Source organism: Gossypium raimondii, chromosome 3 (genome assembly GCF_025698545.1).
Source record: "Gossypium raimondii isolate GPD5lz chromosome 3, ASM2569854v1, whole genome shotgun sequence".
Lineage (NCBI taxonomy): Eukaryota > Viridiplantae > Streptophyta > Magnoliopsida > Malvales > Malvaceae > Gossypium > Gossypium raimondii.
The window spans coordinates 1,597,778-1,618,258 of NC_068567.1; the positions used below are offsets into that span (position 1 = coordinate 1,597,778).

Genomic DNA, 20,481 nt, shown 5'->3' on the forward strand with positions numbered 1-20,481 from the left:
TGTATCCTGTTTTCTAGGTTTATAAAAGGGTTTATCAAACAATAAATCCATGCCATGAAAGAATTATTTTGCTTATTGTACTTGGTCTGTTTTTCTTTCTAAACTTTTAAAATATAGAATGAAATCAAACCTATCTAATGTGGTAAATGGTAATATTTGTTCTGACAGTAGATTTGTCCGTCCATGTATTTTTATTGTATTTTTGTTATTTTTCATATGTATTTGTTTTTAAGAGATGTTAAATTTTCATTATAAAATTGATGATGTATTGATATTATATTCATCATATAGATTTAGGATGTACTTGAAAATTTTATTAAACCAAAATAAAAGGGAAAATGGACATCATTATATTATATTTAAAGGAAAAAATCTTTTATATATATATATATATATATATATATATATATATATATTCTAATTTTCATTCATGTAGAGTTGTATAGAGGAAGGTTGGAGGTTCACACGGTGCTACCGAGAGTTTTTGAGCATCTAAGTAACGGTGGGTTGAGTATCTTAAGGATGAGGATGGCACGGATGGGTTATTTATATGCATTTTGGTGGGATATATCTTATATGAGAGAGTTGTTAGTTAAGTCATAAGTGCTTAGAGTGTGATTGGAAGATATGTTTTCTTGTTAAGGAGCTTTCGTGTAAATTTTAATGTAATAGAAGAATTTTTAATACGTACTTTAAGATATGATTGAAGATATGTTATCTTCACGTGCTTTGAGATATGATTGGAAGGTATATTATTCTATCGAAAGGTTTTCATGTTAGTTCTAATGTGATAGGATTCTTAATACGTACTTTAAGATGTGATTGAAAGATATATTATCTTGCCAAAGAGTTTTCATGCAAATTTCAATATGATAGAAAGACTTTTGACAAGTGCTTTGAGAAGTGATTGATAAAATATATTATATTGTTGAGAGGTTTTCATGTAAATTCTAATGCGATAAAGAATATTCAAATATTTATGCTTAGAGCACCATGCTTCTCCTATTTGATAATTTAAGCAAGCATTCAAATGGGAATTTGAAATTCATATAAATAATTAGATAATATAATAGGTCGTTAGTAAAGTACTGGTTTTAAGGTACAATCTTGACAAATGCGAGATTTTGCCCAGAAAACACTTTAATAACTTATTAAAAATATTTAAATTCTCAATTATCATATTAAAATTCAACATTTTATTGATTTACAGAGATTAATATTTTAAATTTTGAACAATTTAATTAAATGTTTAATGTTATTTTTTAGAAATTAATTCATATTTTTAATATAGATTTCTTTATTATAACAGGAAAACATAAACCAAAAATAAAATAAAAATACCTTTGACTAACATTTTCCTAAACTCCAATGGCTAGCAGCTTCATCTTAAACCCTACACTAGAGCCCTCCACTGCTAATTTCTGGTAGAACTAAAAAAAAACCCAAATGCAAATGAGAAAAAGATTGCTTAACCCTCTTTTATTTTACTCAAAATCACTGCCTTTTTCCCCTCAAAATCCCCAACTTCCCTACCAATTCTTCTTCTCCCCAATTACTCAATTCATTTCCACTTCTTCCGCTGACAATCTAAATGGTCTAATCGATCCAGATGACCCGTTTCCGATGCAAAACAACCCACGGGTCGAGCCCGTTTCATCCCAAGACTTCGCCTTTTTAAGAGCTGATTCAGTTCCTCCTTCACAGAAAAAAGTTGATGCTGGTAAGTTTTCAAACGATGCTGTTTTGATTGCGAATGCCATTTTGAGTGATAACGGGGAGTTTGAGGACAAAACCCAGATAGTTCTTAGGCAATTTAGAGAAAGAATCAACGAAAAATTGGTTGTTGAAGTTTTGAACTTGGTGAAACTGAAACCCGAATTGGGTGTAAAGTTTTTCATTTGGGCTGGGAGGCAAATTGGGTATAGTCATACTTCTGCTGTGTTTAATTCTTTGCTTGATTTATTAGAATCTAGTAACAGTGACCATGTTCATGAGAAATTTTTGTTGGAAATTAGGAATGATGATAAAGAAGTACTGAAAAAGTTGCTCAATTTATTGATTGGAAGGTATTGCAAAAATGGGTTGTGGAATATGGCATTAGAGGAATTAGGTAGGCTTAAGGATTTTGGTTACAAGCCATCTAGAGCGACTTATTGTGCATTGGTTCAAGTGTTTTTGCAAGCTGATAGGTTAGATACTGCCTATTTGGTTTATAGAGAGATGTCGGATGCCGGGTTTCACATGGATGGTTATACACTAAGGTGTTATGCGTATTCCCTTTGTAGGATGGGGCAATGGAGGGAGGCCCTTACGTTGATAGAGAAGGAAGAATGCAAGCCGGATACTGCTTTTTACACAAAAATGATATCCGGTTTGTGTGAAGCTTCGCTTTTTGAAGAAGCTATGGACTTCTTGAATAGAATGCGTGCTAATTCTTGCATTCCTAATGTTGTGACGTACAGGGTTTTGCTTTGTGGTTGTTTGAATAAGAGACAACTTGGTAGGTGTAAGAGAGTCCTTAACATGATGATTACGGAAGGTTGTTATCCAAGTCCTAGCATATTTAGTTCTCTTGTTCATGCTTATTGCAAATCTGGAGATTATTCTTATGCGTTTAAATTGCTAAAGAAAATGACCAAATGTGGGTGCCAACCAGGCTATGTGGTTTATAACATATTGATTGGTGGCATTTGCGGGAATGAGGAGTTACCAAGCTCAGATGTGCTAGAATTGGCTGAGAACGCTTATAATGAAATGCTTGCTGCTGGAGTTATCCTAAATAAGATCAATGTTAGCAATTTTGCCAGGTGTCTATGTGGTGTTGGGAAATTTGAGAAAGCATGTAACATTATTCATGAAATGATGCGTAAAGGCTTTATACCTGATACTAGTACATACTCCAAAGTGATTGCTCATTTGTGTAATGCCTCTAAAGTAGAAAAGGCTTTTCTATTGTTCGGGGAAATGAAAAAGAATTGTGTCGTACCTGATGTATATACATACACTATTTTAATTGATAGTTTTTGTAAAGCTGGTCTTATTGAACAAGCACATAATTGGTTCGATGAGATGGTAAAGGTTGGATGCGCCCCTAATGTGGTGACGTACACTGCTCTAATACATGCTTATCTTAAAGCAAGGAAGGTGTCCAAGGCTGATGAACTCTTCGAGATGATGTTGTCTAAGGGTTGCATTCCAAATGTTGTTACATATACAGCTTTGATTGATGGTCATTGCAAAGCTGGGCAGATTGAGAAAGCTTGTCAGATTTATGCTAGAATGTGCACTAATGCAGAAATCCCGGATGTAGATTTATATTTTAAAGTGGTTGACAGTGATGCCAAAACACCAAATGTTTTCACATATGGAGCTTTAGTGGATGGTTTATGCAAGGCTCACAAGGTCAAAGAGGCACACGATTTATTGGAAGCCATGTCAGTAGTTGGTTGTAAGCCAAACCAAGTTGTGTATGATGCTCTTATTGATGGATTTTGCAAGGTCGGAAAGCTAGATGAAGCACAAGAGGTGTTTTCCAAGATGTCTGAGCATGGTTATAGTCCAAATATTTATACGTACAGTTCATTAATTGACAGGTTGTTTAAAGATAAACGGCTAGACCTTGCTTTAAAAGTCTTATCCAAAATGCTTGAAAATTCTTGCGCTCCTAATGTTGTTATATACACAGAAATGATTGATGGCCTATGTAAGGCTGGTAAAACAGATGAGGCCTATAAGCTTATGTTGATGATGGAAGAAAAGGGGTGCTATCCTAATGTGGTGACTTACACTGCGATGATAGATGGCTTCGGCAAAGCAGGTAAAATCAACAAAAGCCTTGAACTTTTAGAAGAAATGGGTTCCAAGGGTGTTGCTCCGAATTTCATCACGTATAGTGTTATGATAAACCACTGTTGTATCGTTGGCCTATTAGATAAGGCTTATGAACTTTTGGAAGAGATGAAACAGACATACTGGCCTAGGCATATCGCAAGCTACCGTAAGGTCATTGAAGGTTTCAACAAAGAGTTCATAATGTCCCTAGGGCTTTTAGATGAGGTTGGAAAAAGTGAATCTCTGCCGGTCATTCCTGTTTATAGAGTGCTTATCTATAATTTTATAAAGGCTGGGAGACTAGAGATGGCTTTACAGCTTCATCATGAGATAGCGTCATTTTCACAAGTTCCTGCAGCATATTGTAGTACATATAATGCCCTTATTCAGAGCCTTTCACTTGCGCGTAAGGTTAACAAGGCCTTTGAATTGTATGCGGACATGACAAGGATGGGTGGAGTTCCTGAGCTAAGTACATTTATTCACCTTATTAAGGGCCTCATCACAGTGAACAAGTGGGAAGAAGCACTTCAGCTTTCAGATAGCTTCTGTCAGATGGTTTGTCTCTATAACTCCTCTTTCTTTTACTTTAAGAAAGTTGTAGCTACAACTAGGACTTTTCAACCACTCAAGTGCTAAGTTCTTGTTTTCGTGAGATCACCCTGGACTTTGTTACAGCAATTTTTTAAGCAGGAATTGCTCTGGTTTCCTGCTTTTTTTCCTTTATACAAAAGCACTTGTTCTACTAGAAACCCGTCATGATACCTGTGTCACTTCCCTCGAAAATTGGACCCTAGTTGAGAATTTAGACAAGTATGATGATCACCTGTTATCTTTTGCTCTTTGTTATGTAGTTGTGTTCTTTCTTTTTTTATTCCCCTTGTATATTTATTTTCTCAAATTATTCGATTGGGCAGGATATTCAATGGCTTCAAGAAAAAGAGACTCCTGATGCAGCTTAGGCATTTTTGAACATTTGGTTTTCCAGTTTACTTGATTGATCACTGAATGATTGGGATAAAGTTAGGCTCAGAGGTCGATTTAATTGGTCGAGGAATGAGGATTTTTTCCTGCACGCATAAGAAAGCAAAAGACAACCAATAATTGAATGCTTAACAAACTGAAATAACAGTCTCACCAAGACCTCCATCTGTTGTTTAAAGTCACTTGGATTCGGAAGATAGCCATGCCAGCTTTAACCGAGTATCATTTTCCGATTTTTCAATCTTAATAATGGTGGTTTGGTCTGACAGTGTAACTATTTGCATCACATGGATTGTACACTCTGCGCATTACTTACTGCATGTGATACACGGCGGTACCTCCAAAGCTCAGGTCAATTCTCAATCATTAGTTGTGTGTATTTTGTCCCGGCAACTTTTAGGTTTCTTCATATCCTTCAGCTGGTAGTGTCTTTTCTCATTCAGTATGCCGTGGTTGCAATTATAGGTCCAATCCCTACACCGCAAAACAACTCGGCTGGAAGATACAACTCATATTCATCCAACTTGCTGACCGAATCTCTTCAAAGTTCAGCTGTAAGGGATGATGACAGGAACAAAAAATCCCACCACCCCTGACTTCCTGATATGGCAGCCATTTTCACACTCGAAACTCGAAGAAGATGATGGCTACACAGTATGGTGGTACTACCGATAACAAAGAAATAGGTCTGGTAGGTTTTCTAGCTAGATTTCGCACTGTCATTTTAAAGTAAAAAAGCTTGTTTTTTACTCTTATTGCAAGTTATCTCTCTGATGTTTATATATGACCCTTTAATAGGATTGATTGTTTGCATAACTTCATGTATGTCTACCTGTGACTTGTTTTCTAGGTTTATACAGAAGGTTTATTAAACAATAAATCCATGCCATGAACTAATTCATGTGCTTTGTCAGTTTTCTGTAACTTTCGACCTATTTTCAATAAATAAATTGTCGTTTGATCTATTTTATTAATTTTTTTGGTTAACCCTAAACCTTAAAACTGAATAATGAGGGCCACTAATTCGAACTCAAAGTTGACTCATCGAAACGTCCCTTGGGGGAATTGCCTAATCTATGAAGTAATCAGCTGACCTAATCATTTCTCCATCTTCTCTCTCTACCAAGTCCAAAGCTTTGGTCTAGCCTGTGAGCGGTTGTCTGGCTTCTGTTTTTTCCTTTTCGCCTTTTTTTTTGTTTTTCAACGAAATAATCTCTAGATCTTGCCTCCCTCGTCTCCACTTGACTATGGTTGACGAGGAGAGGCCAGTCTGGATCTTGGTTGCCCCATGTGTTCCCCCATGGTTTTGATGCTCGCCCCCTCGATCTTTGGAGGGGCTTCCTTCTTGGCAAGTCTTGTTTTGTTTTCCTTTTTGGCAATGCCCCTCTGATCCTCCTTTGATATGGTGTTGGTGCCTTCATAGATCCTCACCAGCATGAACTTTGATGGTTCACTAGAGTCATTGCACCAAAACCTGCATATGGTAGTTGTAGTTGATGAGTTGGCTTTGATTCCCTCACTATTTGTATTTGGCTGGCTCCTTGGTGGCTTTGACGTCTTTTTTTGGGACTTTGTTGTGGCATGACCTTTGCTGAAGGCTTGCATGTCAATGGTCGGTTGCGACAGCCTTGCTCTCGTTTCCCCTCGATGCTCTCTCCCACTCCTTCCCTAGCTTGGTGACGAAGGTGTAAGCATCTAGGGTTTTGGGGACTTGAACTTGGGAGTTTCTTTGTTATATTTTTTGGGCCCTTTTAGGCCATGTGTTGTAACTTACCTTTTCTTTAATGAAATGATTTATTAGGTAGTCACCTAACTTGGTGGAGAAGGTACTTAAGGCCAGTTTAGCATTACTTCTCAAAAGCACTTTTGAGTAAAAGTTGAAATTTTCTGCTTTTGCTTTTGGCCAAAAATGTGATTTTGCAAAGCTTTTTTTTTTGTCCCAATAAAACTTTTAACAAGCTCAAAAGCATCTTGTTTAGTAATTTTTTTTTATCGCAAAAAGTGCTTTTTATGAAGTAATGCTAAATTGGTCTTTAGGCTTTGCTTGATAAAATGGAAAAAAAAAATTTAAAGGAGTAGAATAATATAATGGTAGGAAATATGATTTTTCTTTTTGTAAGTGTGGTTAGTTGGAAAGATTGAAAAATTGAAACAAAAAGTAATTTTCTTTCTTTTCATTGTTTGGCAGAGTTGAAAAATGAGAGGACTAAAAATGAAATTTCTAGAAAAATGCATAATTTTGAAAGTAACGCACGCTCCTTTCTCATTTTCTCTCCTCTTATAGTTTTAATTTAAAATGGCTTATTTTTATATATTAGGATAGAAAAATTATCATCTTTCTCGTTTTCTTTCCTCTTAGTTTTCTTTCCTACCAAGTACACTCAAAATTGATATTCTTCCCACTTTTTCAATCTTTCAATCTTTTCTTCTCTTCTATTTTCTACTCAACCAAGTATATACCCTTAAGTTTTGCTTGGAAGAGCGGAAAGAAAATTGAACAAATGAAAATTTGAATGTGCTATAAAAATAGAAAGATGGAAAATATAATTTTATTTCATAGGTGTACTTGGTATGAAAGATGAAAAATTGAAAGAAAAAGTAATTTTCTTTCCATCCATTACTTGGTAGAGTTGAAAATGAAAAAGAAAAAAACAAAACATTTGAACAATGCATAATTTTGAACTAGCATACATCTCCTTTCTATTTTCTCTCCTCTAATCACATTTCAAATTAGAAGAATTAGTTTTTACGCATTAGGATAGAAAATAATCATCTCTTCTATTTTTTTCCCCTCACTTGGTTTTTTCTTACCTAGCGCTCTTAATTTTTTAAGTAAACTACACTGATAGTCACTCAACTATAAAAAGAATTCATTTTAGGCACCCAATTTAAGTACCCATGTTACATGGTTTGGTCATTTTGGTCACTCCCGTTAAAAGCATAATTCGTAAGTTGATGTAGGAGTTGAAAATTTGGTAGAATAACAAATTTAGTTCTCAACTTTTACATATTATATCAATTAAGTCATAATTTAAAAAAATTAACCTTTAAATTTTATAAATGTTCTCTTCTAAAAATTCAAAAAATATAAAAATACATAAATATTTTCAAAATATAATAATAAATTTAAAATTTATATTAATGTTAATATAATAAATAATTTGAAATGTTTAATCATAAAATATATGGGTTACAATTTTACCATTGTAATAGCATATATATATAAAGGGTAAAATAATAATTTCATAAAGTGGGATGGGGTAGATCAGGCAATCAATTACCACATCAGTTTCATATTCACTATCCCCTAAAAAAAACAACCCTTCCCCGCCTCATTTTCACTTTTCAAAAGAATATATTTTCTCCAATTAGAGTGAAGCGGTTCGAAATTCATCAAGTGATTCGAATTTTGTCATCCTTAACCATTATGGTTGGATTTGATGATCATTAATTTTTTAAAATTTCAAATCAATCAAATTTGATCTAAATTACTATTCATTAATTATAGAAAATATATAATTTTAATATAAAAATAATATAATTTTTAATATGTGTTAGAATTGTATTGGATTGAACTAGTCAATTGAATTGAAAATTAGAGATCCAATCAATGATATATAACAAAAATTATTAGATCGAGCTTAAACTAGTAAAAAGTAAAACTATAGATCTAATCGATTCAATGAATTCAATCGATTACATATAACTAAAATAGTTAGATCCGTCTTAAACTAGTAGAAAGAGAAACAAGAACAAGAAAACAAGCTAAAAATTGGAAAATTAAAATTTTTCATTATGTTTTGCTTGTTTTGTCTTTAACTTTTTAAAAATCATTTTTCTTAATTTTTAATATTCTATTTTTAAATTTTATTATTAACTTATTTTTAATTTAAAAAATGATTGTAAATAAAAGGAATCAATATTGAATCTCAAAACAACCACTTGAAGCATTCATTGTCTTGCTTATTTGAAAGCAACCTTTTTGACTGTCATACTTGTCTACAAAGCAATGCCACCACCATTGATTTCCTCTCAAGGATTCTCCATTTGCATACCACTTCATTTTTAACAATAAATTATCAATATTAAATTATAATGTACGAGTAACGAATATATTTATAATAATCAAAATATATATAAAAAATTTACATGTAACGAGAGTTACATCAGAGTAAATCTGAAAATAATCCACATACGATTTATGCAAGATGGGAGCAGAGTGTGAAGGGAGCATATAGGGGCTTGCTCTCCTCTAATTTTGAAAAGTTATGTTTTAAACCCTCTAAATTTTATAAATTTACATGTTAATACATAGTAAAATTATATTCTAGCCTCTTAAAAATAATAATTTTTTGATTTAGTTCTAAAAACCATAAAAATATAAGTCAATACAACGAAGAAATTTTATTTTAACTCTCATTAAAATATGAGATATAAATATAATCATGATCCCTCGAAAAAAATTTAGCTTCGCCCCCAAATGGGAGTCCAACCTAGGACATCAAAATCTCATGATCTTAAACGACTTCATGGTTTTTGGAAATATAAGTGTTCACGAGCTTAGCTTAGGCATGGTTTCAAATTTTTTTTTTTAAACTTGAACTCGACCCATCAAAAATTTATTTAAATTTAATTATAAAATATATAAATATTAATATGTATTTTTTTATTTTTAAACAATAAAACAAGTTAGGTCAAGCTAACCCGAATCACTCGGTCCATGGTAAGAGTTAATGAAGAGGTTTTTTTTTTGTTACATTTTATTATTTTCATATTTATCTAAATAAATTGATATTTTGTTTTCATTCCACTTTAATAATTAAAGTACATTATATTAATAAAGAAAAAGGGCTTCCATAAAAAAAGTATTTCAATAAAAATAAATAAATATGAAAATAATTAAGAGACATATTATTACATTGCAATGATGAAAAGAGACCAATGGGGATATTAGCTTAGACATCCAACACACTCTTCCCATTCATGTCCTAATCAAGGCCCCCCCCTATATCTTATTTCATAAATAATTACACCCCATTCATAGGTACATCTGTCCACTGCCGACTGGCTCACTTCGTCGAATTTGGGTTAAGTTTGAACAAATATTTTTAATTTTTAAATTTAAAATAATATATTTTTAATATTTTAATTACTTTTTAAAAATTAATTTTTTGGGTGAACCGAATCGAATCTAGTTGGGAATTTTTTTTATTTGGGTTAAATAAATATGTGTATTAAAACAGGGTTAAATATGCCCTTAATCTTTATACTTTTGATTTTTAAATTTTAATTATTTATTTTTATTTTTTAGAATTTAGTCCATCTACCTGGTTGATATGAAAATTAAAATTCAATTAATAATACTATTAATTGGTTTTCATTAAAATCGAGTACGTGACATTCTCATATTCGATTTAAAAATTAAAATTGATAACATATTTCAAATTTAACAAAAATTAATTAATAATATTTCCCATTTAACTTTAATTTACTAATCAAACAAGTCGAGAGACTAAATTCTTAAAATTAAAACCGAAACACTAAATTTTAAATATTCAAAGCGTATCTGAATTGTGGTAGAATTAAACCATTAAAATGCCTACAAATTGAATTAAATCGAGTCAAGATTTATAAGCAAAACCTAAATTGGTTCAAAAGTTAAAATTATTATTTAATATAAAATTAAAATATATATCTATATAATTAAATTTAAGTATAAAAACAAGAAATAAAAGGAAAGAAATAACTGATTATGCTGCCTCCACCACTCATTCATTATTCCTTCAAAGGCAAAAGCTAAGAAAAAGAAAGTATGGTAATAGAGGAAATCAATATTCTTATTCTATTTTTGGGAATAAATACAAACAAATATAATAATAAAACCAAATAATAAGAAACAAATCAAAACTATTAAAAATATAGTTTATATTAAATTTAAAAATCAAAAGTAAAACTAAAAAACGAAGATGTCGATCGAGTTAGTGTCATGGGTTAATTAGGTACCATTTCGGTTAGTAAATGATTAATAATATATTATTTTGGTGGTGTTTTGTCTTTTCATATTTTTATATTGTGTTTAAATAATAATAAAAATTAACATATCTAAAGATGAACCGATGTGTCGTGTTTGATGAATTTATAAACAAATTTGTTACCACTACACCAATAATAATTCTTAAGTAATTTTTAAAAATAACTTTAAACATAAATATTTTCTCTCACTAAATTTGTGTGCCTAGAATTACTATCAATAAAACCCTTAATTGAGTTGATGTCACGAGTTAACTGGATACCAACTTGATTAAGAAATGACTGATATACCCTTTTATTAAATATCTATTACTATTATATTGGTGATTTTTTATCTTTTATACTTTTATATAGTTTTAAATAAAAGAATTAAAATTAGCAGAGACTTAATCTGTGTTTCACCAATAATAATTCTTAAATAAATTTAAAAAACTTTTAACATAAAATATTATCTTGGGTCAAATTTGTAGTTTTTACATGTATATGTATATGATAGGATTTCTAATATAAATAATTGGACTAAGAGCATAATTAACCCATATTTAAAGAAAATATTCCGTTTCATTATTTTAATTTTTCTTAATCACCTTTCCCCGCGTTGCCTCTCTGTCAATTTTACTTTATTTATTTATTTTTTTGTAATTTTCTCTCATTTTCTTTCAAAACAAACAAACAAAAAGCATAAGAAAGAAAACTGCCTTTAAAAATTAAAATTCTTTTCAACTTCTTTGTTTATCTCTCTCTGTTTTTTTTTCCTCTCTATTTTCTCTCTTTAGAACAATCCCTTCATCCAAAAACCCAATACAACTGTTAACAAACCCTAGAAAGAGGAAGATAAAGTTTCTTCCAACGATTAAAGAGAGAAAATAGAGGGGAAATCCAGGTATTATTTTTCTTGTTTTTATCCCCCCAATTTTAATCCTTTAATTTCATGAAAGCTGTATTTTTCCGTTTGCTTATCTGCCTCTCTGCTTTTTTGTTTTGTATCAAACAATTATTTTTACCTCCTTATTTCTTTCTCATTTCGAAAAAAAAATTTAAGGGTTTCATTTATCTTTTGATTCTTTGACTTCTTTCTTGAAATTGAAGCGGCCCATTTCGGAATTGGGGTTTAATTTTTCTGGGTTTTTGTTTGATTTTTGTTTGGTTTGGTTTTTGATCTTTAATTTCTCTTTGCTTAATGGAAAACGAGTATAATCGGCGTGGTTCGGTGGTAAAGCTTAACGAGTCTCTTTTATCTTACAATTCATCTTTTGACATTTAATTAATTAATAATTATGATTAATTCAATAGTATTTTTAGCTTCTTTTGTGTGTTAAAATTCAAGTTGTATTTCATCTGCTTTTGATCCAACATTGCTGTTGATTCTCTTGATATAAGTAATTGAAATGCAATTTTGTTGTAAATTCTGAATTCTTATAACATAATATTATGTTAAAAAGATTTGTTTAGCAATGTTTAATTTGGATCATGAATGTATATATTGTGGAATTACGCAGGCACATGCACCTAGTAGAGGCAACTTCGATCAACTAGGAAATACAGACGATTTGTATTTGAAGAAACGATCAAGGATGCGTCGTTGGCTTTGCTGTTCCTGTCAAGCAGAGGAGAGTTACCAAGCACATGAAAATGAGCACTTGAAAGCCCCCAAGGATCATACAGATGGTATGCTACTTTGTCACTAACTTGATTCAGTAATTCTGATTTACTGTTAGGAATCTTTTGGCAGTGTGTATGATATCATTATGTTCTTACAAATATAGATGTTACTAACATTTACTGAAGATCTTAAGCGTATTTACCATCCCCGGTTTAATAGAAATGAGACTCGGGCATATTTGTATTTATTAGTTCTTTGCCTGAAAGTATTAAGTACTAGACATCATTTAGTATATGCCAACTAAGTTCATTATTTTCTTATCGTATGCCTTTTGTTTCATAATTTTGGTTTAGATCTGCCTTGCACACTAATCATTGAATTTCATACCGGAACTTTTACATCTCTAGTCCACCATGAGCATTTAGGCAAGAATTAGGAGTCGATTTAGATTGCTTTATTCGCTTTATATTTGGCTTTTACTTGCTAAGGTAAGATGATTGTTTTAGCTGTCTTCTTAACAAAAAATAAAATAAAATCTTATGACCATTTAATTGTTCGACTTCTATCATTTTTCTGTTTGCCTGCTTTGTATTTGGAATAAATTGTCGTTGCTTATGTCACGGTCTTTCAGGAAATCATAGAAACTCAAGGGTGGCAGCTCCTGTCAAACCTGAAGTGCAAAAATCACCACCACCTATCGAAGTTCCTGCACTATCGTTGGAAGACTTGAAAGAGAAAACGGACAATTTTGGATCAAAGGCTTTGATTGGTGAGGGTTCTTATGGAAGAGTTTATTATGCCAGCTTGAACAATGGAAAAGCTGTGGCTGTGAAAAAGCTTGATGTTTCCACTGAGTCTGAGTCGAATGTGGAGTTTTTGACCCAGGTGTGTAAGAAATTTGACTGAAGGGGGTCTCGTATAATTAATTGTAGTTCAAATATTCAGGTTCTTGTTATGTCATGTTTTCCCCTTGTTTCTTGACACATCCGCTGCTTGAATTTTCTTTGTTTTTAGGTTTCCATGGTTTCAAGATTGAAGCATGACAATTTTGTAGAGTTGCAAGGTTACTGTGTTGAAGGAAATCTCCGTGTGCTTGCTTACGAGTTTGCAACAATGGGTTCACTTCATGACATATTGCATGGTTTGTGAAACCATCACATTTAATATCGATTCCTGATATAGGTTAGGCTCGTTTAGTTTGACATTTTTCGTTTCTTGTTTTGGGAATCACAGGAAGGAAGGGAGTTCAAGGGGCACAACCTGGTCCGGTTCTTGACTGGATGCAGAGGGTAAGAATTGCGGTTGATGCAGCAAGGGGCTTGGAATATTTGCACGAGAAGGTTCAACCTTCGATTATCCACAGAGATATTAGATCTAGCAATGTCCTTCTTTTTGAAGACTTCAAAGCGAAGATTGCAGATTTTAACCTCTCAAACCAGGCTCCTGACATGGCTGCTCGTCTTCATTCTACTCGTGTTTTGGGAACCTTCGGCTATCATGCACCTGAGTATGCTATCTTAAGCTGCTTTATATCATTGTTCATTTCTTTTCCGAACCAACCAGTCATTGCCAGTTGCTGGATATTCAAGATGGGAACTTATTTTGTGAGGCTATCGTTTTGTAGGTATGCAATGACCGGGCAGTTGACGCAGAAGAGTGATGTTTACAGTTTCGGGGTTGTCCTTTTAGAGCTTCTTACAGGGAGGAAACCTGTTGACCACACAATGCCTCGTGGACAGCAGAGTCTCGTTACCTGGGTGCGATATTGCTTTCTCTTCTTTATTTTATCTTTTCACTTTAAACTCGACCAACACTTAAAACATTTCGTTTTTTTTCCAATTTTAGGCTACTCCAAGACTGAGCGAAGATAAAGTCAAACAATGCGTAGATCCAAAACTGAAGGGAGAGTATCCTCCCAAAGCAGTTGCTAAGGTATATTCTTTTTCCGTTTCTGTGTAACTTGCATGAGTTTGCTTTTCTAGCATAAAAAACGGGATGGGTTTTGGTGTTTGACGATTTCGTTATGTTTCTGTTGATGCAGTTGGCAGCTGTGGCGGCATTATGCGTGCAGTATGAATCTGAGTTCCGTCCAAACATGAGCATCGTCGTCAAGGCTCTCCAACCGCTGTTGAAGGCTCCAGTGCCAGTACCAGCGCTGGAGACTTAAAACAGCAGAGGAATCCAAGTTTCTTCGCCATTTATCGAAATTTCATCAACTTTTGATAGTTTGGTTTCGTAATCAAAATACAGATTTTCATCTGATCACTAAATATTAATTATATACGTTTTTCTATTCCTTCCTATATAACATTCAAGTGTAGGATTGGGTTTGGTCTGTTTAGTATCTGTCAGTTGCCGGGTTTTTTCGGACTCGTAATGTCGTGTTTTTTCGGATGTAGTCGTAAAATTGACCGAGGGATTGGGTTGTGACTGAGGGATTGGGTCGTGTCGGTGAGTATAGTTTGGTTTGTATCATTTTTTTCGTTTTCTTCGTCGTGGTTCGTAAATTTGTATGAATATTTTCGCTTAGAATGATTGGAACTAATCGAAGCGTTTGTAGCATGTGGTTTGTTGATGATGTCTTATCTTCCATGGAGGTTTTCTAAATCTGAAACACCGCGATTTGATTATAAAACATCAATAACTTGAACTCGAAAATAATTTTAAATAAATTATAATGATAAATTCGAATGATTGATTGAAACCTATTCGATGTTAACATAAAATTTTATTTTGAATTAATTCAATCCAAATTTAATTCCATTTATTCTAATTTTTAAAGGTTTGAAACTGGTTTTTAGTCACAACCACCCTCTTATGAAGATTAAATGTTGAGATTTTATTTTTCTTCCGAAAATAATTGGATTTTTTTATATAAAATCTACGTTTTATTAAATTTTAGTCCCTAAATTTATAATTTTTCATCTTTTGTTTGAACATTCATTTTCATATTAGTCCTAGAACTTTGTAGTTTTTCTTATTATTTACTCTCTAACTTGTATTCTACTAAGATAGAAAGATGTCACTCTTAGCTTGTCACGTTATTACTTCAAATTAAAAAAATTAAAAAATTTATAATATTTTAATAATATTTAGTTTATATTTTTAAAAATTTGTAGGTAATTTGGTATAAATTCATAGTGTCATTTTATCATACTTTAACAAAATCCAAATTCATGGTCTAAATTGAGAAAAATTGTTAAAGTTCAACCACCGGAGTTAGTTGGGATGACTAGGTTCTCTCTTATCTTAACTAGTGGTTGAGAGTTTAATCTTCACTCTAGGTATAATGTAGCTTTAAAACTTGTGGTTAGCGTCTACTACCTAAATGAGCCTATTGAACACGAAAGATTAATCATTAGGCTCGCTCCAATAGATACATTGAAGAATCAAAAAAAAATGTTAAAATCTAAAATTAATGTAAAACAAAAAAAAATTAAAGACCAAATTGAAAAAAATTATCAAATTCTTTAATCCGGAAAATCAATCAAGTTTTAAAATCTTCAATCAAATTCAACTTAATTTTACAAGCCAAATCAACAGGATAGGATCTATAATCCGAACCTTTCAAATGTCAACTATGGAAGCATGAAACCTTTCAAATCAACGCATTTGAATACACGTCCTCCTACATTGATAACAATGTCCATGCTAATAAAGCTAAAATTTAATAAAAAAATTAAAAATAAAAATATAAGAAATTTTAAATTTCAGATGAGTAATGAAAGTTATGAATATAATATTATTATATTATTATTCAATGTTTCCTAACATAATTGTTATTATATTTTAATATTATATGATTACTTTTACAATTGTGATAGTACAAATTCCAGAGAGGTTACTAATTATGGAGTACAATAGTTGTACTTGACAACATTCAATTGAATTGTTTGGCAATAAAGACTTGTACTGTTGCATTATTGTGTAGTACATTTCATAACAAATGTACTAATTTTACTGCAAATTTGATCTCTCTAAGTTGTTTATATAAATTCATCTATCCTCAACTAAAATATCTACATTACCCAATGTTTGGGGGGAAACAGAGGTGGAGGAATCCGACCGGGTCGATCTTAGAACACATGTGATTGTTTTTCGATTTCGATATGGTTCGTTTCATGTGTTCTCAGGTCGCCCCTGTCGGGTTTCCCTTCATCATTTCATCGTAAAGTTTTTCAATTTTGCAAGAAATAAGTGAAGGTACGTGTGATGATGTGTTATTACAATTTTCTTTTGTTTTTGTCAAATTTTTTTATAAAAATTATTAATATTTGACATTTATATTTACGAGCCCAATGTAAAAAAATAAATAGCGATGAAGTTTGGATGATGGGTATGGACATTCGATTTCGAGACAAGGAATTATTGGACTTCTTTTTTTGTTGCTTGATTCGAGACGAGACGATTTTTTGCTGGTTTTGATTCTGACTCGGAATTCATGTATATATGTTAGAACTTATTGTATTTAGTTTTTTCAATAAATATATCTTAATTTTTTTACCATAACTTGCAGGCTAAATATATATTAATATTGTATAACTTGTATATTAAGGACCCTTTTAGATGGGCGGTGCGTGTTAATGCATTACATTTAACTCTTTTTTTTGCCTTATACCGTAAATCTAATCTCTATTGCTGCAGTAATTAATATTACTGCTACCGCTATTTTTATCCTAACCGAATGTAAACAGTACAACACATCAAAAAGGACTATAAGTGAGCTTAATGCTTGCTGAAAAGGAAAAAGTAAGCATACTGCGTTAATAAAAATTGTGGTTAAACATGGACTTAGCGTACATTGTATTAATTTTGTTTATTTCTAAAATATATAATTATTCCTTCTAAAAATAAGGGTTAATTGAATCAACATTTTTAAATTATCACATATGTTTTAACTTGGTCTCTAGATTTTAAAATATACTAATTAAATTTTCAACATTCCGATATTGTATCAACCAACACTTTTCAACAACCTATCTGTTGGACAAAACGCCAATACGGATGAGAATATATATAGAATATATTTGAGCTGTCAAGGGCAAATTTAAAGAGCAGATAGGGCCTCCCCCAAGGGTGAAACCAAAAAATCTTTTAGGGGTCGAAATTATAATTTTTACGATAGAAAAAAATACAATTCTACCATTTTAATAGACTACATTTTTATAATTTTTAAAGAATTAAATCAAAATTCTATATTTTTAGAGAGTAAAAGTGTAGTTTTACCTTTACTACTTTAAATTTATAAAAAATTTAAATGAATCATATAGGAGGACCGGACCCTGCGAGCCCCATATCCCTTAATAAATGATTGAAGTAAAACTAATAAATAATCAAATTGCACTTTACCCTCAAAATGAAAAATTTTCCGTTAAATTCTTTAAAAATAATGAAATTATAAATTAGTACATGATAAATTACTTGATTGTTAGGATGTTGATATTTTGACATAAATTTTGGATCAATTTGAAAATTTTAATGAAATTAACCCTAAAATTAAACGAAACAAAATACTATTTGCATTCGATACAGATAAAAATAAATACTAAAAAAAGGTAAGGGCTTCTATAAAAGTCGAAAGGATAGTTTCTCTTTACACTCGTAAAGTATTCATTTGGATTTTCTTTAGTTTTTATTTGGTTAAAACGGCCATAAGTCCCTGTATTCTTCACAAATTTAAAATTTAGTCTCTGTATTTTTATTTCAAGAATTTAGTCTCTCTGCTTTTTAGAGTTCAAAATTTAGGTCTATTTGTTAATACTGTTAATTTTTTTGTTAAATTTGTTAGGGTAACATTTTGAAATAAAATAATACTCTTTTGGTAGCGATATAACTAAAAAAACGACGTGGTAATGAACTTAAATTTAACAAAATAATTTTAATAAATAACAGTTAGAACTGAATTTTAAAATTTTAAAAATATAGAAACTAAATTCTTAAAAATAAAGTGCAATGACTAAATTCCAAATATACAAAAGAGTACAATGAATTATAGCATATTTTAACATTTTTATTTTACACATGTTTTTATAATTTATTATATAAATAAAAAATCATGTATAATTGTTGACTGAGTCTTAGTTTGATTGGCATGAGCATTGTTGTTAATGTAGAAGGAGGTGGATTCAAATTCGCTGAAACGCATTACCCTTTTATTTATCGGTTGGGAAAGGGCTATGGGTAATTCTAGACATTGTTCCTCTTTGGCAAACTTGCCACATCTTCGAGCACTTGAGTCTTGACTCCAAAAATGGTAAATATGCCTTTTAATCCTTTTTGAAGTTTATAAAATTACAAATTAATATAATGATAAAATTACATTTTACTCCTTCAAAAATTTATGATTCATCTCTAATTTCTTTAAAGCATATTTCTAACTTCGACCCATGCTAGAGACAATACTAAACTTGTTGAAGAGTCCATCATCTTAAAACGTACGATACTTTATGTACTTCTCTCGAAAAAATAAAAAATTATTCTTAAAACTAATATTAAAATGAGTATTTTAAAATCATCAAATATTCGTTTCCTCTAAAAAAAAAACTATTTTTCTTTTTATTAAAGGGGTACCATTTTCTTTGTGTATTTTGGCGTATTCTTTGCTTGTCCTTAAAGATGTACACGTGTCACTCATATGTCCTTCTTTTATAACATTTACTTCATGTTGAGTTTTTGGTTTGCACCTTTTTTTTTTTGGTCAAATCCTATATAAAGTCCATGTACTATAATTTCTTTCTGAATTTAATCCTTCTATTATAAAGGCATACGAGTAAATTTCCCAAAAACGCCCATTCTTTTAAAAAATATTTACTAGATTAGACCGAAATAACGAAAACGCTTCTAGCTGGAAACTCTTTATGCCGTATAAATTGAAAAAGCTTTCAGTTGGAAGTATTTTATTAATATAAAATTATAAATGTCGATTGAGTGTTAGTTTAATTGGCACGAACATTGTTGTCAATGAAGGAATATATAGATTCGAATGCGTTTCAGCGTATTATTCTCCTATTTATAGGTTGAAGAGGGACTATGTCTAGTTTTGGGCATTATGCCAAAAAAAATGCATATGATCAGAATATATATAATTACAAGTAAATACAAAATACGAAATAATTTAAAGCATGATAAATAAAATAAAATAAAACAGGTGTGAGGAAAATAATAGTATTAACTCCATATAATAATTTATTATTTATAAAATAAATATATATTTTAGTGCTTAAAAATTAAATATTGTATTTTAAACGTAAAATATTTGATGTAGTTTGACCTTATATTAATTATTTTTGAACTTTTATTTGATTAATGTTCCATTTGGGAGTTTGGTGGGAGGCAATCCAATTATTTATTTTGTTGAATAAAATAAGTTGGAATTAATTATAATTTGACATCATTTTATTAAAATAATAAAATATTTTAATTTTAATTTAATTATGAGATATGAAAATAAGTATTTATTAAATAAACGAGCATAAAATATTTATAAATAATATTTTACATTTTACCATTGTTTTGCATTAATTGTGCACTTCAATTTTAAAAAAAATAAAATAAAAAATTTCCCTTAATACTCATAAAGCTACTTGAAGCCTTGATCTTAAGCAGGTGCAGTTTAAGATGAATAGTACTGTATTTGTTCAGTTGATTCAATCTAAATCAGTTCAACAGAAAGATTTAATCCGATTTCTTTCTAATTTGAAAAAATTATGTCACATCACGACTTCTTCTAACTTGGGTGACAATCATACATTGCTAGATGCCACTCTGCTTGTAATGTTAAAAACGTTCTAATATTACTACCAACGTTACAATAGTCTACAATGTCATACTCTATACGTTAAAATGAACAGAATCCAAATACATTTGGTACTGTATTTAGTTGTCAAATGAACTAAATAAATTATTAATTTAATTTAATTTGATAGTTAAATATTTAACATATTATATGGACAAATTTGTTGTACACAAATAGAGGACACATATATAATTAATATATGAATTTGATTCATACAAAATATTAATTGTAAATATTT

General features: G+C 30.9%; 2 protein-coding genes across 2 annotated transcripts; both read left to right on the forward strand.

The window, feature by feature from the left end:
- Positions 1-1,349: 1,349 nt before the first annotated feature.
- LOC105796415 (pentatricopeptide repeat-containing protein At1g06710, mitochondrial) lies at positions 1,350-5,780 on the forward strand. Its single transcript, XM_012626126.2, has 3 exons — positions 1,350-4,389; positions 4,749-5,166; positions 5,281-5,780. The coding sequence occupies exons 1-2, from the start codon at positions 1,447-1,449 to the stop codon at positions 4,791-4,793; spliced, it is 2,988 nt and encodes a 995-aa protein (XP_012481580.1). The 5' UTR covers positions 1,350-1,446; the 3' UTR covers positions 4,794-5,166; positions 5,281-5,780.
- Positions 5,781-11,536: 5,756 nt separating this feature from the next.
- On the forward strand, positions 11,537-15,026 carry LOC105796416 (PTI1-like tyrosine-protein kinase 3). The gene is made up of 8 exons (XM_012626128.2): positions 11,537-11,728; positions 12,345-12,513; positions 13,080-13,333; positions 13,463-13,589; positions 13,682-13,955; positions 14,073-14,205; positions 14,294-14,380; positions 14,490-15,026. Exons 2-8 carry the CDS (start codon positions 12,420-12,422, stop codon positions 14,613-14,615), a joined length of 1,095 nt encoding a protein of 364 aa, XP_012481582.1. The 5' UTR covers positions 11,537-11,728; positions 12,345-12,419; the 3' UTR covers positions 14,616-15,026.
- The last annotated feature ends 5,455 nt before the right edge of the window (positions 15,027-20,481 follow it).